The following is a 24,373-nucleotide window of genomic DNA, read 5'->3' on the forward strand; positions in this document are numbered from 1 at the left end:
CTCCCAATTACGACTGGTTATTTCAAGGCCATAGAACAGACAACTGTGGATGAGGGCCTTGGGTGTCTCGAGCTCGAAAATGTGGAAGGAGTCGTTTTACGGTCAATTGTCACGCCAAGGATTTTTGGAATGGCATTTCTGTTCCAGCGAGTTTGACCGGCCGGTCGTCGGTTAAGTGGTGCGAGTTGCAACAGTGTGAAATGGCGCATGTTGGGACTGAGATGCTGAAACCGACCGAGTTGGCCCGGCCAACGTAGTTTACGGCGGCCTGCAGTTTCAGTCTAGTGCGGCCGGTCGTTTTCCCGATCGCTACAAGAATCAAATCGTCAGCGTAGATAAACAAAAATATGCCTTCCGGGAGCGTGGCAAAAAGGGAGTTCATGCTGCTTGCAAATAGTGTGACTGCCGAGCCTTGGGGATCCCGTTTGCCTCCCAAAATAGGTCTTATTAGTTTCCTCCAATACCTACCCTGAAGCTTCGGTCACGGATGCCCCATTGATTCAGCTAGCGAAGCACTCCTTCGCGCTATACCGTGTTGTATGCCTAGGCGAGATCAAGGATGGCAATGTCCGCATGCAGGTCGTTGGCTATGGTGTCGCTTAAAATTCTGCCGAGGCAGTCTACGTGAATACTTGTACCGAGTCCCTTTCGAAAAGCGAACTGCCATCGATCAAGAAGATACTGTTTCTCGAGGAGGGTTAACAGATGTCTGTTCACCATTTTTTCCAAATCTTTTTTCTCAATGCAGGGGAGGAGACTGATGGGTCGGAAGTTATTCTGGCTTCTGGTTCCCTCGCATTTCTTCGGGATGGGGATCATGAGGGCGATTCTTCAGTTGTCTGGTAGAGGCTCGCCTTTCGCGATGGCTTGTCTAGCCTTATTCCTGAGATGTCGAATCTACCGATTGCTCATTCCATCGATGATGTTCAGGGGGATATTTTAAGAGCAGGTTGCAAGTGAACCATCCGGTGTGATGGTGCTCCACTAGTTCGCGGGATGCATGATTTTGCGACCCGAGTCATAACTACTACGAGCTCCTCTGGGGAGTAATTGCGGTCTCGGTCGAGGACGTCAGAAACGTTGTCTTCGTGGGCAGTCTGCTCGATCGTAGATCCAACGGCGACGTCGCGATGTTGATGGGGGCAACCTACTATGAGAGATTGTAATAGGGAAACGGTCACTGTTTCCAATGTCGGCTCGAGCCGACTATGCGCAGGTTCTGGCGATGAAGCTAGAGCGTATAGTTAAATCTATGGCGGATGTGGATCGGTTCCGGAGAAAGGTTATACTGCCGTCGTTTAGCGTCACCGAATCGATGTCTTGAACTGCGTCAATAATAGCGTTGCCGCGATGGCAACACCTTTTTGATCCCCACGCTGTGTGATGGGCGTTAGTCACCCATTAGTAGGAACGGGGTCTGCAGTTGCTTGAACAGATTCCGCACTTTGTTTCCGGCGTCGTTTACGTCCTGGGGTATGTATATGGATTCCACCGAGCATATTATAAGAAAGTTGAATAAAAACTCCTTGCACACATGAAAAATGAGGGGCGTAGATTTTTTTAAATTCTCGATTAAAAAAATATGCGAAATTCAAATCGGATAATTTTTCATTCGCTACACCTTTTTGCTCATCAAGGAGCCGCAAAATCGTATTTTGCCTAGGGCACCAGTAGACTGCCTTGCTCACATTACAGAGCTTATACATTTTATAAAATAGTAACAACAACAAACAGACAAGTAATTTTGCTTGACCTGAAATATAGTTAAGAATTAATTAACAATTAATAAATAAAATTAAAAGAAAAAATGTTATGTTTCATTCATAATTTCTGACATAATATTAACCGAACATCATTTAAAAATCAAACATATTGACATCACTGCCATTTGCAGACTCTTCGCATTTTTTTCGACTAGCAAAATAATGAAAATAATCGAAGCAGAAGAAAAAACATGACGTCGTCCTGAAGAGGGGATGAAAGAATGACGGGCCAGCCAGGGAAAAGCAAACAGCGATTTGGCAAAGGCATGTTGATTCAAATCAGATTCGCAATAGGTAAACTGGATTGTTTTTTTTTGCTTCACAATCTCGCGCTGCTTTTTTTTGGTGATTACAACCGTTGCGATAGCCAGAGCATATCAGGCGAAAGAAATCGCAAAATGGACAGATGTTTTGCGATTTTTCGATTACTGGCGGGCTGGTAGAAATATCACTATCTAAACTGTGGAATGCGGTATGTATTTTGTCGCTTTACCAAAACATGCACTTACCCAAAGTTCGGTTCCCCAACCCATTTTTGCAGCTGTGTTGGTTTTGTCCGGTTCCTTCGAAGCAGTGACAGCTATCGGCCAAGACCAGTATAGCAGATAAGATTTATCTTTCTGTTATCGCTTATCGATCGTTTCAAGTAAGTTTGTTCAACGATTACAACGCAGATGCAAATTTTCTAGTCGAAATTTGCACTGCTTTAGACCATTTTCGACTAAAACACGCTTTTGCAAACAAACTAGAAGCTCTTCGTCGCTTCGGAATGCATTCCAAAAAGAATCACAAATTCACGATCTGAATTTCTTCATAAAATATCAAATTTCTTCTTTGCACACAAAAATAAAATTGAAAAGGAATTTCCTTTCACTAAATTTTTCAAATACACAACACAGGAGAAACGCCCCGAAGTTCCCCCTCCTGGCACAAACCCTGGTCGATTCGAGCGAAAAAAAAACACTCCACACAACAGCTCAGGGATTCTTCTTCTTCTTCTACTTGAACACTTGCTCCACCTCCGCTATACACCGCTATTCGTCCACAAGCTAAATCAGGCTAAAGTTGGCCCGATCCGAGCGAGATGAAAGATGGTTTGGTTCAGTTGTTGCGAATTTTGCACTTCGACTTCATCCTTGAACGAATTTTAGCAGCACTTTCGGTGGGTGCCGAAACAAAATCACCCACTACTATTCCGATCGCGACGGACACAATCCGCAAGGAAAACTTTCACACAAATAATGTATGAGCAAACGGGTACCAAAATTGGCAGAAAGGAAAAAAAATTAAACCGTGCCAGACCGTACGAAACACACGACATACCACACCAGTAACCTGACTCAGACTGAAAAGGCGAAACAAACACCAGAGAACGACGAAGAGTGAACACTGAACACCGAAAAAACATGGCCAGGCGAAACACGCCAGGGTTGCAAAATTGTACGAACGAAGCGGAAAACAAAATATGGAAACCCCTGCGAGCACTATTCTTACGCAAGACTGAAATGGTGGGCACATTTTTCAATGTGCGACTTGTTTTTAACCCTTTATAAGGCAGTAGCAACTATAATGCCACCTTTTCGTTTCGTTCATTACGCTGAAATATGAAGTGAGAAGTGTTATCTTATGAAATCTACTTGTTAGGAGTCTGGCAACTCTTCTTATTACTTTTTATTGAGATACAGTGAAAAGTGTCAGATTGGTGAAGAGTTTTTTGAAAAAAATGCGGCGATTTCCTTTTGGACAATAAAATTAGCTCGATTTTGAAAAAAATACTATAGACCCTATAAGTTGATGATGCAAATTTGTAAAAACAACTGAAAATTTGGTTTATGAGTGGTAAAAATTGCAAAGAAAAAATTAAATGATTAAATGAACGTGTGGTCTCATTTTTCAACTTATCCTCAGAATCCAGGGGTTATTTACTGTTAATCAGGTAACTCACCTTAATTTCTTTCTGAATTTCCGATCCAGCTCGATTTGTTTTTATATTTCCATCAATCTCGTTGGAAATACATCAAACATTACGAAGACTGGCGTTTTCTAACAGCGGTACCAAATATATTTTCAAAACAGTTTTTATTACGAAATAAATGTAAATATATTCTAAACTAAGTGAAAGAACCGTGTGCTTCAACAAATTGCAAAAAATATGTGTGAAATCAATGTAATCAATATAACGAATTTACTTGGTGTAAATTTTCGACTGTTATTGTTATGAAATGAAAGAGTTTGTATATACCGCACAAGAAAATGAAAATGTATCAAAATTCAGTACAGATTTAGACAATTTGTGCATTCTAATTAGTGAAAATACATCAACCAAGAATGGCCATTTTTTGCTGGCTAAAATAAACAAAAATGATTAGTTGTTACCGCGACTGAACCTGCAAGCGGAGCATCCCTCGGTCGATGGTGACGTTTGGTTTTCGCAACTAGCTCCCGCTCGTTGTGTCCGTGTGAGAACTGTCAAAAAACCGAAAAAGTTCACATGTGGTTTGTGATATTCTTCTCCTGGACCTGCTATTGGAAATATTACGGAATTAACTAAATACTTACCGTGAGTAACCTGAAAAAGAAAGAAATTTAAATTATAATTCATAATACTTACCTTAAAAATTCATAAATACTTACCTTACCTAGGAAAACAGAGGTAGGAAAGAGGAAAGGAAGATAGTTAGAAAAGCTGGTCGGAAAGGTTAGCTTGGGAGGAAAATTTGAAAGTAAGAAAGAGAAATTAAATGTTAAAGATGAAAATTAATAAAAGTTTATTTAGTTTTAGCCTGCATAAAAAAGGTGCTTGCTCATTATTTCTTTCCGTTCGGGGACGACCGAACAAACTAAAATTTCAAAGTTTGTATCGCACCTCACCCTCGGCACGATGAGCGACCAGGAACTAGACTACACTACAACGCCGTGCGGCAAGTGCGGATTGGCTCCAAAGGAACTAGGTGGAATGGTTGCATGCGACCACTGCAACAATTGGTATGATTACGCTTGCGCGGGTGTAACCGATACCGTTAAGAGGAAGAAAAAATGGTTCTGCGATAATGCAGTTTGTGTGGCGGCAGCAAAAAAGCGCACGAAGAAGGACGCAAATCCTCAATCGACGGCAGATGAATCGGATGCCGGAAGTGTCAAATCGTCCACAGTGCCGTCCGCAGATGAACAAATAAAGGCCATGGAAGAAGAACAGCGGCGGCTCGAGGCGGACTGGGACAAACAGATGCTGGTGAAAGAGAAGCAACTGGAGTTTCAAATGCAGCTAGAGGAAGAGTGGCGCTGTTTCGAGCTAGCAGAACTAGAGCGCGAAAATCAGCTGCAGCTGCAGGTAAAACACGAGCACCTGAAGCGAGTTCAGAAACTGGAAAAAGATTTTCGGGAGCAGATGTCAACTGTGGATAATCAGTTGGACACAATGAAAATGGAACGGCAACAGAAACATTCCCGACCGATTACCGTTAAGAATCAAAGTACACCGCTACTAGCTCCGGCGGGAAAGACGGGTATTTGTGTTGAGTCGGAAATGGATGATACGGAGGAGAGTTCCAGTTCGGAGGAAGAAACTGATAATGAACCGGACGAGAAGGTTAAGCAGGGTTCCAGACCAACAAAGGGCCAACTTGCTGCCAGGCACGGGATCGGTAAACACCTTCCCCTATTTTCGGGAAAGTCAGATGATTGGCCACTGTTTTATGCGGCGTACAACTCTTCTACAAAGGCGTGCGGATTTAGCGATATCGACAATTTAGCACGTCTGCAACAATGCCTAAGGGGCGATGCACTGGAGCTTGTACGTGGACAACTGCTTCTTCCGAAATCGGTCCCTCGTGTTATTGAGAAGCTTCGCCAACACTTTGGTCGTCCCGAGCAATTACTAGATCGTCTGTTGGAACGCGTTAAAGAATTGCCGGCACCGAAGAATCTGAAAGGGTTCATTCCGTTCGCCAACGTAGTAGAGCAGCTTTGCGATCACGTGGAAGCAGCGGACCTTAAGGAGCATCTGAAGAACCCGTTGCTTATACAGGGCCTGATAAAAAAGCTTCCGGATGCGGAGAAAAGACAGTGGGCTGATATCAAACGAGCTCGAGAGGGAAGAAAGATTTCTCTTCGTACAGTTACGGACTTTCTCCTACGAATTTCGGATGACGCGCGGGAAGCAGAAGTGGACATCGAGCGTACCACGGAGACGAGATTCTCAGGCGAACATTCCGGTCGAAAGCGAAAAGAGAAAGAAGCAGTATTCAGTCACGCCGAGGAAGGAAATTCGAATACAGTCGTCAGCCACCGATTAGGGTTGAAACCATGCAAAGTGTGCCAGCGTACCGACCACCGATTGCGGTTTTGTCAGGATTTCAAGAACTGGTCACACGCCGAGCGCGTAGCAATGGTGACCCGCGATAAGCTATGCAAGCTATGCCTCGGAGAACACGGAGGACAATGCCGGTTCAAGTTTCGTTGCAACGTTGGCTCCTGTAAGGAGGCACACAATCCGCTCATTCACCCGGTCAGTACGGTGGGTATTAGTGCACACATTCACTCGTGCAACCCCCTGCTGTTTCGGATAATTCCCATACAACTACATGGTAGGGATCGGACGCTGACGGTTTTGGCATTTTTGGACGAAGGTGCTTCCGTCACATTGATCGAAGGTAAGCTAGCCGATAGATTGGGTATTGTCGGGGCCGAAGAAAAGCTTACAATCAAATGGACTGCCGACTATTCACGTACTGAGATGAACTCAAGAAAAATGAATGTGTGGGCTTCAGCAGTTGGTGTTGGAGAAAAAATGTTGCTCAGAACGGTTCGCACTGTGGGCAAGTTAATGCTGCCACATCAGAAATTGGATGCTGCAGTACTTTCAGCCCGCTATCAATACATGAGCGATCTGCCGATCGCATCTTATGAAGGCCAGCCAGAGCTTCTTATCGGTCTCAACAATGTTCATGCTTTCGCGCCCATGGAAGTGAAGATAGGTACCGTCGCTGACCCGATTGCCGTCCGTTGCAAACTCGGATGGACAGTATATGGTCCGAATCAAGCGAGCCATACTACAGAGAGAGGGTACGTATGCTTGCATCATGATGTAACCAACGAAGACATACATGGTTTACTGAAAAGCCACTATGCATTAGAGGAATCAGTGGAAGCAACGGCCCAAGAATCTGCAGAGGACAAAAGAGCGATGGAGATTATGGAGCGGACCACGAAACGCATCGGAGAACGGTTCCAGACCGGTTTGCTCTGGAAGGAGAACAAACCGCAATTTCCGGAGAGTATTCAGATGGCGCTGAGGAGAAATTTGCAGCTGGAGCGGAAGTTAATGAAAAATCCGGAATTATACACGAAAGTGCGAATGCAAATCGAGGAATATGTGGAGAAGGGATACGCTCACTTGGCCACAAAAGAGGAGCTGGAGAATACCGAAGCAGGGAAAGCGTGGTACTTGCCGATAAATGTCGTGCTGGAACCGAAGAAACCGGGAAAGGTGCGTATCGTCTGGGATGCTGCGGCGACGGTGCAAGGTGTTTCGCTTAATAGCAAGCTACTGAAGGGACCGGATCTACTCGTACCGTTAGTGGCAGTAATTATCGGGTTCCGTGAGCGGAGAATCGCATTCGGGGGCGATCTCAAGGAAATGTTTCATCAGCTGAAGATTATCAAGGAAGATCGTCAAGCCCAGCGATTTCTCTTTCGATCCAATCCCGAAGAGGATCCTAAAGTTTATGTGATGGACGTAGCTACATTTGGGTCGACCTGCTCGCCGAGTTCCGCCCAATTCGTAAAAAATCGGAACGCCGTGGAGCATGCAAGTCAGTACCCTGAAGCAGCCGATGCTATAATCAATCGGCATTACGTCGATGATTATTTCGACAGTGTCGACACAATCCAAGAAGCAGTGCAGAGGGCGAAACAGGTGAAGCTTGTGCACAAGAACGGGGGCTTTGAAATCCGGAACTGGGTTTCGAATTCTCCAGAGGTATTACGAAGTTTGGGCGAAGACAAACCGGTCGTGGCAGTTTATTTCAACCAAGACAAGGAGACATTGCGAGAACGAGTGTTAGGCCTAGTTTGGAACCCTATCCTCGACGAATTTTCGTTTTCTACGAGACAGCGCGAAGAGGTCGATCAATATTTACATGGTGGTAAGCGACCGACGAAAAGAATTGCTATGAGCTGCGTTATGGGGTTCTTCGATCCTCTGGGGCTGCTGTCATTATTCACGATTCACGGGAAAATTGTTCTGCAACATCTGTGGCGAAAGGGCTGTGATTGGGACGCAGTTATGGACGACGAAAGCTGGAAGCTGTGGAAACGCTGGGTTGATTTGCTGCCCGAGGTCGAAGCCATCCGGATTCCACGCTGCTATATCGGGAACGCTGTATCGACGGAGATCGAGTCGCTCGAGCTCCACATCTTTACGGACGCTAGTGAGCATGCTTACGGGTGTGTGGCCTATCTACGTGTGCTTATCAAAGGCAGGATTCAATGCAGTTTAGTTATGTCTCGGGCAAAGGTGGCTCCACTCAAACGGCAATCAATTCCTCGACTAGAACTTATGGCAGCGGTTCTCGGTGCCCGGATGTATCGAACGATTGAGCGAATGCTTACGCTGCACATTTCGCGCTGCGTTCTTTGGACTGATTCTCGCACGGTTTGTTCTTGGCTCCAGTCGGATCAGTACAAATATAAGCAATTTGTGGCATTTAGGGTGGGAGAGATTTTGGACTTGACTCAGGTAGTGGATTGGCGTTGGATACCGACTAAACTAAACATAGCCGACGTACTGACCAAGTGGGGTCGCGGTCCGCCGTTACAAAGCGACGGTGAATGGTTTTTGGGTCCTTCCTCATTGCTACTTCCCGAATGCCAGTGGCCATCATCACAGTTTCCTTCCGGAGAAACCGACGAAGATGCAAGAAGAGTTGTTCTGTTTCATGAAGTCATAAAGATTGAGGCGATTTCGAGATGGAATAGGCTGCTGAGAGTGACCGCCACCGTGTTGCGTTTTATCGGAAATTGCAAGCGCAAACAGAAAGGGTTGCCGATACTCACAGCAAAGGCAACGACGAATCAACAATTAATGCTGAAGACTGCACACCCCGCAGTACAAACACCGTTGCAGAAAAACGAGCTACTGGAGGCGGAGAAAGTTTTGTGGAAACAAGCACAATGGAACAGTTTCCCCGATGAGATGAGCGTGCTGACGAGCAACCTACAATTAGCCCCTGGCCAGAAAGCAGAACGAATCCCGAAAAGAAGCGCCCTATACAAATATTCGCCGACGCTCGACGAAGATGGCGTGCTACGAGTAGATGGTCGACTGGTGAATGCGGAAGCAATGTCCTTCAATCAGAGGTATCCTGTTATCTTGAGCCGTTTTCATACCGTAACGAAGAAAATCATCCAGTACTATCACGAGCAGTTTGGACATACGAATAGAGACACAGTGTTCAACGAGATACGGAAGAAGTTTGAAATCCCGAACCTTCGTGCAGCAGTCTCTAGAGTAGCCGGTGAATGCGTATGGTGCAAAGTGCATCGGTGCGTTCCACATACTCCGCGCATGGCACCATTGCCGGTTCAGCGTGTTACGCCTGGAAAACGCCCCTTCAACTCTGTCGGCGTGGATTACTTGGGCCCTGTGGAGGTGACAGTTGGACGCCGAAAGGAAAAAAGGTGGGTCGCCGTTTTCACTTGCTTAGCGGTGCGCGCACCTAGAAGTGGTGCATTCACTTTCAACGCAGTCGTGTCTCATGGCACTAAGCAGATTTGCCAGTAGGTATGGGAAGCCAGAAGAGATATTCTCCGACAATGCGACTTGTTTTCGAGGAGCGTGGAACGAAATGGTAAAGGCCAAACTACAAATCAACAGAAAGTGCGCCGAGGAATTCATCAGTTCAACTACTGCCTGGTATTTCAATCCCCCCGGCACCCCGCACATGGGCGGTGTTTGGGAACGGATGGTGCGGTCTGTAAAGGAATCGATGAAAGCGCTGGATGACAGAAGGAAACTCACTGATGAAATCCTGAAAACAACAGTAGCAGAAGCAGCTGATATGATTAACACGCGTCCACTCACGTACAAGCCTCAGGAACCCGCAGGCGAGGAAGCACTAACGCCAAACCATTTCCTGCGAATTGCAGTGACCAGTGCGGATCTCCAGGTGGAGCCAGTGAGTGCAGCGGAGGCTCTACGAAACGTTTACAAACGTGCCCAATACCTAAGCGACCGTATGTGGGAGCGGTGGATCACCGAGTATCTACCTACGATCAACAAACGCAGCAAATGGTTTGACGATAAGCGACAGTTGAGTGTTGGGGATTTAGTTTTTCTGGTGGATGGGAAAATTCGGAAGAATTGGAGGCGTGGGAAGATAGTAGAAGTATTTCCGGGAACAGACGGGACCATTAGACAAGTCAGCGTGAGGACAGCAGACGGGAAGCTACATCGCCGGGGAGCGGTTAATATTGCGGTAATGTAGATAGTTGAAGGTAAATCCGGAACAAGAAGCAACGCCGGATGTTACGGGCCGGGGTCTGTTACCGCGACTGAACCTGCAAGCGGAGCATCCCTCGGTCGATGGTGACGTTCGGTTTTCGCAACTAGCTCCCGCTCGTTGTGTCCGTGTGAGAACTGTCAAAAAACCGAAAAAGTTCACATGTGGTTTGTGATATTCTTCTCCTGGACCTGCTATTGGAAATATTACGGAATTAACTAAATACTTACCGTGAGTAACCTGAAAAAGAAAGAAATTTAAATTATAATTCATAATACTTACCTTAAAAATTCATAAATACTTACCTTACCTAGGAAAACAGAAGTAGGAAAGAGGAAAGGAAGATAGTTAGAAAAGCTGGTCGGAAAGGTTAGCTTGGGAGGAAAATTTGAAAGTAAGAAAGAGAAATTAAATGTTAAAGATGAAAATTAATAAAAGTTTATTTAGTTTTAGCCTGCATAAAAAAGGTGCTTGCTCATTATTTCTTTCCGTTCGGGGACGACCGAACAAGTCGCAATGAAATGACAATACAGGATTATTTTCTTTTTACTTTTTTATTTGGCCCATTTGACAAGTATAGCCCGGAATCAAAGCATTGATGATCCCACCACTGATGACAGCGACAATCCGAATCTACAATCGTGATTCACTGGTCGGGCCACACCTCTGTCCAACTAACGAATTTGATTCGTTAATTGGACCGACTGACAGATGTCAAATACTCTCCAAAGGAGACTTAGTAGTATAATTTCATCTATCCACATCTCTAATAATTGTCAGATTGATTGTCAAAGTAAATTTAACATAAGATTTTGGCATTCAGATGCTTTTTAGTTGGACAATGGTCCAACTAGCGGAGGCCCAACTAAAAAGCGGTCCAGTTAAAAAATGTCCAACCAGCGAATTACGACTGTACACGTCACCGAAAAACTACCCAAAATTGAGTACTTTTGACTCAATCTCGTGGTATCGTGCAGGAAGGTAAAATTAGGTAAACCGTGTTGAAGGTAGTTTCCATTTAAGGGGTTATATATGTTGAGATGCGGGAAAAAAGGGAAAAGTTTGAATTTTTATAAAGGTATGTAGCCATATTTTTATGAAATACTTGTTATACGTTTAGCGTAGTACAATGTCCAATTTGTAAAATCCACTTGAGAAAATAAAAAAAATATTAATAATTGTCGAAGCTATAGCAATTTCCGCAAAACGCGTTTTTTCAAAGAGGTTTGCCGTGACTACGATTGCAGTCCAACAGCTCAATAGAAACCATCCAACTGAAAAAAATCATTAGTATATGTACCTGTGGTACCCTTGAACGATCGATTAAAAAAATCTTTTTGGAAATTTTTCCAAAAAATCACTATTTTCACCTGAAAAAAAATTATTAAAAAAATCATAACAATAATATGAAAATTTTGACGAAAAAATGGATTCGTTTAAGGACACGGCAGTTAAATTACGAACAAGTCAAAAAAAAGTTTTGAAATCGGTTGAAAACTTTTCCGGCAATCGTAATCACCGCAAAGACGCTTTAGGGAAACATGATTTCGAGATAATCGCGTTTAAAGTTTCAAGTATAAGCAACACCTTCATAAGGAAGCAAGATGAAAAACGCTATAACTTTGCGTCCACTGCTCCGATCTCTATAACAATTTGAGGTAACATTCTTAAGAACCTGAGATTTACGATAGAAGAATAAAAAAAATTCGATTTTTTGGCCGAACTCAACATATATAACCCCTTAACTACGGTACTAATCATAATTTAACCTTGAGTTTAATTTACCTAATTTTGAGTATACCCCAAACAACTCAAAAGTACCTTACCAACGACACGACCTGAAACTTCATGAAAAATTCCGAAGAAAAAGTGTCCATGAAACTAACCGCCAGTTACCAGTACATATAGCGACCCCTCGGTAATGATGAAATATGAATTTCTCACGCAACACTGTCTCAATTTTCTTAATGTTTATTTGCATACCTTAGCAACCAAAGTTTTTAACAGCTAAGAAAGAAAATATTCTTTTTCGTTTGCCGCAAGAATCGAAGGCGATCTCGGAAAGGGGAAGCTTTCGTTGTTTTTTAGGCAAAATTTGCTTTTGGTGTAAAAAGTGTAAAATGTGAAGCTTGTAACCCGCCAGGGTAACAATTTTGCACTGGGTGGAAATATACCCTTTTTTTGCGTATACACTCCGTAGAGTGTATTGTTTACGTAAAATTATGCTCACCGCTGTTCGGTACCGTTCACATTTAGTTGTAAATTTTTGTTCATTTTCGCGTTTGTGAACGGTTTTATTCGTACAGATAGGTTAGATAATTTTTGTTTTATGTTTGTGAATTAGTAACATAGGGCTTAGGTAGGCTACCGCTCTCCTCTTGCAAAAATTCGTGTGTACTGGTTATGCTGCTCATTGTTGACAGCTGTGCGACAAGGCGGTTGGCGGTTTGTGATAGTCGAGTGCGGAAGGCGGCCATCGTGTTAGAGTGAACAGAAAGTGACGGACCACAGCCAGGAACAGACGTTCCAAATTTATTCCTTTTTTCGGGACAGTTTCCCGCCACCGTAACAAAAGTTCAGTGCGCGCGTGTGACGGTAAGTGAAATCTGTCAGTGTATCGGTGTGTGGTCCGGGCATGCAAAAAGTCCTGGTGTAGGGTCGCCGAGACGGGAAGCTAATCGCTAAGGAGCTACTCGCTTCCCCGGCTAAATAAAAAGGACCCAAGTGACACCAGTGCCGTTCTCACTGTGGAGGATCAGTCGAACGAGCCAAGCTCTCCTCCACAGTTAATTGCCAAGGAGAACGAAGCAGGGCGGACAAAGGTTCCCCCTGGGAAGTTTACTGCGGTAACTTCCGGGATCGTTTACGGCGAGTAGACGATCCGGCGATTCGTCGCCAACGTCGCTAGGGAGGTTCCAACAAAGGAGCCAAGCTCACCTCCCTAGCTAAAAGCCAAGGACCGCTGCCGGAGTAGCCAACGACACCAGAAGGAGAACGCGGCCGTTGTGTTCCCGGCCGGTCGGAAAAAAACCGTCGCCTTCCCGCCGCCATCAGCAGCAGACCGTAAGGAACGACCAGCAGAGGAGAGTTTCGGGAGAATAAACGGTAAAGTTAGAATTTATTTGTTTTTTTTTCTCTTTTTGTTTGTTATTATACGAAAATCCGAAATTCCGGTAGGAGCACCTAGGCCGCCCTGAAAAGAAGGGTTCGCCGGGCAAACAAGAACCCGAGTAGTGGGCAAACCCCTACTTACATTTGGCGCACAGCGCAAAACACACTGAAAAAAATATTTTCCTATATTGGAAAATATTTTTTTCTTCCGGAGTGTGGGGTGCTTCTACTAAATCGAGGATTTTCGTAGAACAGTGGTGAGGTTTCTTCCGCAATATTGTTCCGCGGTCGCATTTATTATTTATTTACATTTTTGGTATTATTTTTTGATTTTTGCATTTTCCTTTTTTCGTCCGAATTTGTGGATTGCGTTGTTTGTGTTTGGTCTGCCGGACGAGTAGTTTGAAGGTTGTTGTCATTTATTCGGTTGCGGTGGCCAATTGCCTTGAATTCTCAATCCGATTTGAGACATTTTTGGAGCAGCTTGATTTCCTGAAGTTTTAAGGGAATCGTTAGTGGGCGAAAAATCAGAAATTTTACCGTACCAGTACTTACATGCTTTGTGTCTTGGTGATTTCTTCCAATATAGCGCAAGTTATGATGGCGTTGGAGAAATTCAACCAAGCGTGTGTGTTCATGCGCGTCGATCATTTGCATTTCGATGAGCTGGATTTTGAGTTGCTATCTCGAAGCATTGTTATCTCTCCTGATTCGGATCTTTCGGGTGTCCAGCGGCAGCGGCGTCTTCGGGGAATTTTGTCGCATGAGCGGTCGTCTCGGAGGGAATTAGTACGCAATTTCCGGGGTGACGTGGGTGAATAAAAGGAGATCTGCCTTGGTAAATTACTAACAATCAAGGAAGATCTCCAGTACCGGTGCCCAAACAAGGAGATTTACCGAACACGGTTGCTTCATTTGGGGTCTAGGCTCCAGGTTATCCGAAATTATGCGGCATCGGAGGTCAACCAGGAAATTTCGGGGTTGCTGGAGGAAGTTCTAGCAGTTTATGCCAGTCATTTTAATGACGAACAGGCAGCACTTCCTCCCGACAACCAAGAAGGGGAGGATGGAGAAATTTTGGGAGATTTGCTGAGTACAGGCGTACCTGCAATTCCACAGATATCCAATCCTTCCGATAACGAAGGATCTCTTTCCAAACAGCTCGTAGGAGACGACCTGTTGCGTGTCTTGTGCGAGATGAGGGACGAGATTCGACAATTGCGACAGCAATCCGACGATAATAGAGCCCTAGCGTCTCAGGGGTCTGATGCTTTTACAAAAGCTACTGAAACGCTAATGGGTGGGATTGCTTCACTGACAACCATTTCGTCAGTTTTAAGAAAGACGGTTCAAGAAGTTGTCTCACTTCGTGAATCCGTCAGTGAGCTTCGGGCACTAGTACATCAGAAGGAAAGTGCTCCCGAGATGGATCTGCAGACCGATCTGGAAGATTTGCGTTTGATGGACGTACCCGATTCATTTGATGCACCAAAGATTTCTCGCCCAACACTGGCGCCCAGTCCCGATCAATTTGTGTTGAAGCGAGGATTCTCGGGTCAACAAAATCTATGTCCATCACTTCCTATCGAGAAACCGAAACAGAATACTGGATTCACAGCCCCGTACCAAACTCAGAACCAGCCTTACGTTCCTGAATTGATCGAACAGCTGGCGGGACCATCATATCCGAACTTTTCGATATCCACCAATGCGGGAAACGGATCGATGGTGGCCCCCAGGAATTACTCGCGAAACCCGCAACGCGTCGCTGATTGGAAGATTCGGAAGTATGCTGGAACTGATGAAGGAACTGGACTTAATGAGTTTTTGGACACCGTAGCAAATTACGCTGCGTGTGAACAAATGTGCGAAGATGAACTTTTCAATTCTGCGATGCATTTGTTCACTGGCAATGCTTTGACCTGGTATCAGGCTATGCGTGCGCAAAACCGGTTGTTTAACTGGAACCATCTTGTTTGCGAGCTCAAGGTAAATTTCGTACATCCTGAACTTGATGCTACGCTCAAAATGAAGGCTCTCCAGCGCCGGCAGATGCGTAACGAATCTTTCCAGGAATATTTCCTGGAAATGAAAAAAATATTTCGTGCTATGACGGTTCCAATGGCACCGAGCGAAAAGCTCGACGTGCTGAAGCGGAACCTGAAAGCCGACTATAAACAAATGCTAATCCTCAGGCCAGTAAACACGCTTTCAGAATTGATGAGTCTTGGTAAATCGATCGACGCCTCCAAGACGCCGATTTATCAGAAAGTTTTCGGTTCTTCTCGGGAAGTCGCTGCTTATTCTGACAATCCACCACAAAACAAACAAAAACATAATAATCAAAACCAAAAGGGAGGTGGACAGAATAACGGCAACGCAAAATCCAAAACGTTTTGGAGCAAGAATGCCAAACCGGCAGGTCTTGATTCAAACAAGCCTCCTGACAACCAGAAAAAGAAACAGCAAGGGAATCAGGACGGAAAGAATCTCGAGGGAAACAATCAAAAACCAATCGAACCACCGCAGAAACCTATAATGTGTCTGGAGTATTTGGTGAAAAAGCATCGTCCTCCCGTGCTCGGCGTCTGCTACAATTGTGGAGACAAAGGACACGGATATGAGGAATGCCGGAAACCAAAGGGGGTCTTCTGTATCGTGTGTGGGTTTAAAGGTTTTGATGTTTCTCGTTGCCCTTACTGCCTAAAAAACGGGATCAGAACCAACTGAAGTCGCAGTTGGCAGTAAAACAGCGCTCCAAACAACAACTCATTATTAATCCCCAGATTTACGACAGTTTTCGACCGGCTCGTGATGAGGACTATGATAATTCGTTGTCTGTCGAAACCATCGTCCTTGACGACCCGTTCGATAACCGTCCATTTGCAATTGTCGCAGTGTACGGCAAATCCTTCAAAGCCTTGCTCGACAGTGGTAGTAACGCCACGATTATAACTAAAAAGCTATACCGAAAGTTTTCGAAAAGTCCCTTGAAAAGTTTGGAACGACCATTCGAACTACGTTCTGCAAATGGTCAATCCTTACCAATCATTGGACAAGCGTATCTCCCGTATACTTTTCAAAATTTGACAAAGGTCTTATGCACTCTTGTAGTAGAGCATCTGACCGTCAACTCCATTCTAGGTATGGACTTTTGGCGCGCCTTTGGGATTTCTCCTGAGATAAAAAAATTGTGCTCTGTTGAACTCAGGTCAGGAATCAGAAGACGATGAAGAAGATGAAGTACCGCGTGAGTCGATACTCACTTCGGAACAGTTAGCGCGCGTAGAAGAAGTAAAGAAGTGTTTCCAGGCAGTAGAGCCCGGAAAGCTAAGCCCAACCTCATTCACAGAGCACAGGATTGTCATCAAAGATGAATTCCAAGGTGCGGCACCCATTTGCCGATATCCTTATCACATGAGCCCTCTGCCCCACCCTGGGCGAATATTGGGCGGCTTACCCAAGGCGAAGTACCTGTCTACCATAGACTTGAAGGAAGCCTTTCTCCAGGTACCCCTGACCAAGGATAGTCGCAAATATACCGCTTTCAGTGTTCCCGGCAGGGGTATGTTCCAATTTACTCGTCTACCATTTGGTCTCGTCAACAGCCCCGCTACTCTGGCGCGACTGATGGACCAGGTTCTAGGACGAGGTAAATGGGAACCTTACGTTTTCGTTTACCTAGATGACATTATCGTGGTAAGCGAAACGTTCGAGCATCACATACAGTTGCTCAAAGCAGTGGCCGACTGTCTAGCAAGAGTCAACCTAACCATCAATTTGGAAAAATCCCGTTTTGGAGTCCCCGAACTTAAGTTTCTTGGTTATTTGTTGAATCGGGACGGACTCAAGGTCAATCCTGACAAAATTCAACCGATTCTCGACTACGAGAGACCGGTTACCGTGACGAAACTTCGTCGTTTCCTCGGTATGTGCGGTGATTACCGCCGTTCATTGATCGGTTCAGTGAGGTCACTGCTCCCTTGACCGATCTGCTCAAAACGAAAACCAAGAGCTTAGTTTGGAACTCCGAGGCAGAACTCGCGTTCCTTAAACTTAAGGAACTTTTAGTCACTCCTCCAGTTTTAGTCCCACCAGACTTCTCCAAAGAGTTCATCCTTCAGACAGACGCTAGTGACGTAGTAGTCGCTGCTGTTCTGGTGCAGGAGTATCCCGAGGGCGAGAAAGTAGTTGCTTACTTTTCGCACAAACTGACCACTCCCCAAAGGAACTACCATGCAACTGAGAAGGAAGGTCTGGCGGTGATAATTGCGGTGGAACACTTCCGAGGCTACTTGGAAGGTCATCATTTTCGACTGGTCACTGATTCGTCAGCGATTACTTGGATACTGAAGACTAAATGGAAAACCAGTTCACGTTTGAGTCGTTGGAGTTTAGAATTACAACTCTACGACATGTCTATTGAGCACCGGAAAGGCAAGGACAATGTCGTTCCTGATGCGTTATCCCGGGCCGTAGCAGCCGTTTCCGCTTTGTCCACCTCAGACTGGTACTGTTCCATGAAGTCCAAAGTTATCCAAAATCCTGACGACTATGCCGACTTCAAAGTGGAAAATGATCAACTTTTCAAGTATGTAAACTCGAAAGTTGTTCCGTGCGACTCGCGGTTCAGTTGGAAACTCGTCCCAGCACCCGAGTTCCGTCAAGATTTGATCCAACGTACCCACGAAAATTTGCTTCACGTGGGATACGATAAAACGATCCACGAAGTGCAGTTGCGATATTACTGGCCTCGTACGGGATCGGAAGTACGAAATTTTATTCGAGAATGTGGGACGTGCAAGGAAATCAAAGCTCCTTTCGTCCCAGTCCAGCCCGAAATGGGTCAGTCGCGTGCAACTAATGCACCATGGCGAATGGTTTCTGTGGACTATATTGGTCCTCTTCCAAAAAGCAAACGTGGCAATCAACACTTGCTTGTCGTCCTCGACGTCTTCAGCAAGTACGTCATGTTAACCCCCGTTCGCAAAATCGCTAGTACATCACTCTGTACGATACTGCGCGAACAGTGGTTCAATCGCCATGGTAGCCCGGAAATTGTGCTAAGCGACAATGCCTCCACTTTTACCTCGAAGGAGTTCAGTCAATTCATAAAAGAAACCAACGTCAAACATTGGCTGAGCTCCCGCTATCATTCGCAGGCTAACCCAGTGGAGCGAACAAATCGCTCGATAAACACCGCAATCCGGGCATATGCTCGAACCGAGCAGCGCAACTGGGATGTCCACATCACCGATGTGGAGCGCATCCTAAATACTACCGTTCATTCCTCCACTGAGTTTAGTCCTCATTTCATTATACACGGGTGTGAAATGGCATTTGCCGATGACTTCAGCAGGATTTCCGGTGAGGGTGACCTAGAAACAAGACACCAACAGATAGACAAAATCCGGGAGATTGTGGTCAAAAATTTGGCAAAGGCAAGCGAGGGCATTCGACATCAGTACAACTTGCGTCATCGAAAGTTCTCCAAACCTTTTGAAACAGGACAAATGGTGTACCGTCGAAACATGAAGTTGTCGAATGCACTCGAGTCGTACAATGCTAAACTTGGACCACAATACTTACCGGCAAAAATTGTCTCAAAAAAGGGTGTATCCTCCTACGAGCTGGAGGATTTAGCAGGTAAAAACCTTGGAGTTTGGCCAGCAAATCTCCTTAAACCAGCATAAAAACTTTTCCGTGCCGTCTGTGGACTGACGGTATGCTTTTATACGGATTACTCACTTGGGAGTTTTCCAAAAGCAGCCGTCAGTTCCCGACAGCAACAACACGGACTTTGGTCCGAATAAAAAAACAATAAACATTTCTCCGTCTTCTCTATTTTTATTGTGGAAGACCAACTCTGCCACGAGAAGGTTCTTCAACACCTTCTTGCAATTTTTCAGAGCCACACTCACGCAGTGTGGTAAACAAACACTCGCACGAAATATATGCTCCGGCCCCGATGACGACTACGGTAGGGTGGAATACTCTATTAAAAAAAACACTAATCTTAAACCGTGCCGTTCTCCCGGGCACCGGACGCATCTAAATACACTACCTGCCGTGTTCGGCAAACAAATACAAAAAAATTCTTTTGCGCCCCACTCGCGCAGTGAGGTAACCAAATTATCCACTAATTTGCTTTGCTCCGGCGGTCGAGACGGTTACGGTAAACAAAACTTTCTTACCAAACCAGTACCAGTGTTTGGAAGAAACAAAACGAACCTATCATACCGTCTTTTCACCGCCGGATGCATACACATCATTCTTCTGCCGTGTTCGGCAACATAAAATTTTCCAAAAACCCCTTTCTGTGGGGAACACTCGCACCTACGGGTGCACTAAATTATATAAAATATCTCCTTATTTGGGTCACTAATCACTATATAAAAAAAACATCTTTCCCCTCTTCGCCGGGAACACTTCGTTCGCGTGAGTGGTTCCACTACTCCGGGACCGACCGTAAACGGAATAATAAAAACAGTTTGCGAACCGATTTCGCGAACTGTTTTATTTTTATTTATATTTTGAGGATGATTCATTCATCCATTCAGATGGATGAAAATATCATCATCAATTTTGACAGTTTCCCCGATGTTCGCATCAATGCTCTGCATCATGCAGGTGTAGCCCGATTTGGATCAGAGTAGTATGAGTGGAAGAGCGAATGGGGTAAAACGATACCGCGTCTTCGATTTCGAATCAAATAATAAAATTTTATTTCGCATAATTTTGGGTTTGTGGTTTAACCTGGGGTGGTTCGTTTGATTCCAGCGGGAATCATTTTGATCTGTTTAAATTATGCGAAAGACATTCTTTGGTCCCTCTCAAACGTTTCTTTTGCCATGTACGAAGCGTTTTGAGGCGAAAAGGGACGAATATACAAACATTTTGTCCGGAATGTCTGCGAGTGGGAGAAATGATGACGTGTTAAGCGGTCTTGTATGTGTGAATGTATGAGTGTGGAATCGAACACAGTGAATGAATGCATGTGTGAATGATAAGATAAAATTGTTTTGGGGTTAATTCGAAGTGCTTATCGGAATGTGAATGATCGAGCAGGCCAGTGATTGAGGATGAATGAATGGGATTGTATGAATGTATTTGGATTGAATCCCCAACACAAGTGTGTAGTACTGGTATCGTAAGGACACGTAAGACATTTCTGGACAGTCGATGAAAAAGAACAATATAATGCCGACAACCGTTCCCCTGCAAGTTGAAACATTGAAAATTGTTAATGCCACTTGCAGAATTTCGGGATTTTCGAGTTGTTACCGATCTTGTATTCGGATTGGATTTAGGGTTCAACCCATAACCGAGTAATGACGATGGCTGATAGCCTCTCGCTTCGCGTATGCTGTCAGTATTATCAGACCAAACTTGAGCAAACATTTCACCGATGAGGACACTCGGTCGATTAATTTTTTTGGATGAATTATTTATAAATTGCGGAAGAAATAATTAGGTGTAGTTAGTTTTTCTTTGTTTATTTATTTATTTATTCATTTCGTTCATTATTATTGTATCGGTGTTAGGTTAGAAAAAAATTGTTTCCAATTTTTTTTCCACCCGGTGTGGGCGAGATTGTAACCCGCCAGGGTAACAATTTTGCACTGGGTGGAAATATACCCTTTTTTGCGTATACACTCCATAGAGTGTATTGTTTACGTAAAATTATGCTCACCGCTGTTCGGTACCGTTCACATTTAGTTGTAAATTTTTGTTCATTTTCGCGTTTGTGAACGGTTTTATTCGTACAGATAGGTTAGATAATTTTTGTTTTATGTTTGTGAATTAGTAACATAGGGCTTAGGTAGGCTACCGCTCTCCTCTTGCAAAAATTCGTGTGTACTGGTTATGCTGCTCATCGTTGACAGCTGTGCGACAAGGCGGTTGGCGGTTTATGATAGTCGAGTGCGGAAGGCGGCCATCGTGTTAGAGTGAACAGAAAGTGACGGACCACAGCCAGGAACAGACGTTCCAAATTTATTCCTTTTTTCGGGACAGTTTCCCGCCACCGTAACAAAAGTTCAGTGCGCGCGTGTGACGGTAAGTGAAATCTGTCAGTGTATCGGTGTGTGGTCCGGGCATGCAAAAAGTCCTGGTGTAGGGTCGCCGAGACGGGAAGCTAATCGCTAAGGAGCTACTCGCTTCCCCGGCTAAATAAAAAGGACCCAAGTGACACCAGTGCCGTTCTCACTGTGGAGGATCAGTCGAACGAGCCAAGCTCTCCTCCACAGTTAATTGCCAAGGAGAACGAAGCAGGGCGGACAAAGGTTCCCCCTGGGAAGTTTACTGCGGTAACTTCCGGGATCGTTTACGGCGAGTAGACGATCCGGCGATTCGTCGCCAACGTCGCTAGGGAGGTTCCAACAAAGGAGCCAAGCTCACCTCCCTAGCTAAAAGCCAAGGACCGCTGCCGGAGTAGCCAACGACACCAGAAGGAGAACGCGGCCGTTGTGTTCCCGGCCGGTCGGAAAAAAAACCGTCGCCTTCCCGCCGCCATCAGCAGCAGACCGTAAGGAACGACCAGCAGAGGAGAGTTTCGGGAGAATAAACGGTAAAGTTAGAATTTATTTGTTTTTTTTTCTCTTTTTGTTTGTTATTATACGAAAATCCGAAATTCCGGTAGGAGCACCTAGGCCGCCCTGAAAAGAAGGGTTCGCCGGGCAAACAAGAACCCGAGTAGTGGGCAAACCCCTACTTACAAGCTCCAATTATCAATCAAGAAAAATGTCTCGGTATCCTCACAACGCTTTGTTTATCCTATGTTGGAGAACTAGGCAACAATGCCAGCAAGCAAGAGATTGAGGATGCTTTTTCTTATTACGGTCCGCTAAGAAACGTTTGTGCTCCTTTCGAACAGTCTACCGGTAAGGGCGTAGCAAAGAAGGTCGTGGTAAGTTCCATCCGGAGTGTGCAGGGTGAGATCTCGGGCCGCATTCCACATTCCCGCTTTCATGAGCTCTCAACTCGTTCGAATAGCGACAGCCGAAGCCGTGACCGCGACCGCCGTACCCGATCCAAAAAACCGAGGAAGACAACCCGCGATCGTTCGATTACTCATAATTATACTAAATCGCCACGGCGGTCCAAGTTCCTGGAGCCGCTCACGAACACCACGTTCGGCAACCAGATCACGCTTCAGATTGCATCGTTGCAATGGCGGCGACTAACATCACTATTAATCGATTAGTTCAGGGCAGTGTCGAACGCCGTGCTGCCACTAGCACTCTGTCCAACGAACTACGTGACTAGACCACCGGAGGCGATTACAGAAAATAAGATTTCAAATTGCACGCAAAAACTTCAGAAAACAGGAATCAGGTACCAGAATATATTGGCTTAAATGACACGTCTTCTCGGAAAACCTCAGCAAAGTAAATATTTTATACTTAAATGAATGACTTTCTACTAAAACACCTTCAATTTCAGAGCAATATGAAAAATATATGCAAATAACCTGTTAACGAGATGCGTGAGGACATTTCAGACATGATGATAATAGTAAATGTTATATACTGATTGGGTGTGCTTACAGTTTGTTGGCCGTTATTGGATGTTTGGGTTCATCAAATATGACCTCCTCTTCATCTCTAAACCCCCTCGAAGCCAGCGGTAGCGAGTCACCCGAGTATCGCTCCCGAGTGGTTGGGTTTGTGATCCATTTGACGTGGTGGTGCTTGAGACCGATAAAAAGAATTAAAATTCGAAAATTGTGGAGAGTTCATTTTGTTATTTAGTGTTTATTTGATTTTCAATAGTAATAGAAGAAAGAAGCTGTCAAGCAAGATAGATTGAGTTAGAACACAAGTATAGATTCCTTTTTAGTATTCATGGATAATGTTTAGGCAGAGTAAATTAATCTATAAAGTGAGAGAATATAGAGATCTTCTAAACTATTGAGTAAATGAAAATATGTTAGCTCCAGAGAGACATTGATATTAACTGCATCTAAACTACTTTTAAGTGGTTCGCGTTGAATGGATTTCTTCAAATACTGCGTGTTTCAGTTTATTATATTGAGCTAGTTGAGCATTAACTAGTGGCTGAACAGTATGTTCAAGAAAAAGATTCCATCCATAAGAGATTTTCATCCCTGTTTCTGAAAACAGCGAATCCGATTTACTGCGAGCCAGAGGGTTACTAACCGTCTTCACGAGCCAGAGCGACATTGGAGCGAGTTAAGAGATAAAAACACCCACCTTCAGTCTGATCATCTCATCATCAAATGAGTTTTTGGTTAACTGAACCACTCACCCTTATTCTGGTTTATGACGAATGCGACATACGTTCGAAAGCGACTCGAACGAATAGTAAGCCAATTCGATTTAGCTGTCGCAAACGGAAATACAAACCACTTTCGAACGAATCTCGCATTCGTCGTTAACAAGAATATGGGTGAATATGACCTTTCATTCGAAAATAAAAACATCCATATCAGCTGTCCGCCAAAAAACTCGATCTAATGATTACTAGTCATGAGATTCAGAGATCAACGAAGAAGCACTTGCTCGGATCTTCCACTCTTACCCACCACATAAGAGTACGCGCCCTTAGGCTTATCACCGAAGCCCAGGGCTTTTCGAAATTTAACTTGTAACATTTATTATTATTATTTATTTCACATTTATTTGTATTTTTGTTTCACAAGACTTCACAACAGGACAAATTGATGATTGAATTGTTTCCTGTTGCTGATGCTTTTACAACCGTAGAAGACCCCAAGACAGGAGTAATTTTACCGAAGGCTTTATATACTTTAAACAATGCCATACAGCAAGATCACATTAAATTATTGCCTAGATCAAAAGTTTTTTAGCAGCTGTAATAGATAGGTCACGGTTTACTTCACGTAAGTTCGAATTTTACGCTGCATCGATACCCAGCAGGGTGCGAACTGTACTCGTTCGACCGCGTGGAGAACCTGCAAATAAAACTAGTTCTGCAGCGTCTTCTAGTAGACCCTAATAGGGTATTCCCTTTAGT

The 24,373-nt window shown here is 44.6% G+C and overlaps 2 protein-coding genes across 17 annotated transcripts in view; one reads left to right on the plus strand and one right to left on the minus strand.

The window, feature by feature from the left end:
- Positions 1 to 3,118, minus strand: part of LOC131692829 (formin-binding protein 1-like) — a 209,407-nt gene extending 206,289 nt beyond the window's left edge. For 15 of the 16 annotated variants that reach the window (XM_058980133.1, XM_058980123.1, XM_058980132.1 and 12 more), the window contains exon 1: positions 2,273 to 3,117. In XM_058980133.1, the coding sequence (XP_058836116.1) occupies positions 2,273 to 2,296 (24 nt within the window). In that variant the 5' untranslated portion in view covers positions 2,297 to 3,117. Of the gene's footprint in view, positions 1 to 2,272 lie in introns of all 16 variants that reach the window. The other variant, XM_058980126.1, reaches the window with a different exon arrangement.
- Positions 3,119 to 4,644: 1,526 nt separating this feature from the next.
- LOC131688011 (uncharacterized) lies at positions 4,645 to 9,546 on the plus strand. The gene has a single exon (XM_058972135.1). The coding sequence runs from the start codon at positions 4,645 to 4,647 to the stop codon at positions 9,544 to 9,546; it is 4,902 nt and encodes a 1,633-aa protein (XP_058828118.1).
- Positions 9,547 to 24,373: the final 14,827 nt, after the last annotated feature.

Source organism: Topomyia yanbarensis, chromosome 3 (assembly GCF_030247195.1).
Source record: "Topomyia yanbarensis strain Yona2022 chromosome 3, ASM3024719v1, whole genome shotgun sequence".
NCBI lineage: Eukaryota > Metazoa > Arthropoda > Insecta > Diptera > Culicidae > Topomyia > Topomyia yanbarensis.

What these genes read in the sequence shown, in the direction of transcription:
- LOC131688011 (XM_058972135.1), top strand. Translation starts at nt 4,645, where the DNA reads ATGAGCGACCAGGAACTAGACTACACTACAACGCCGTGCGGCAAGTGC.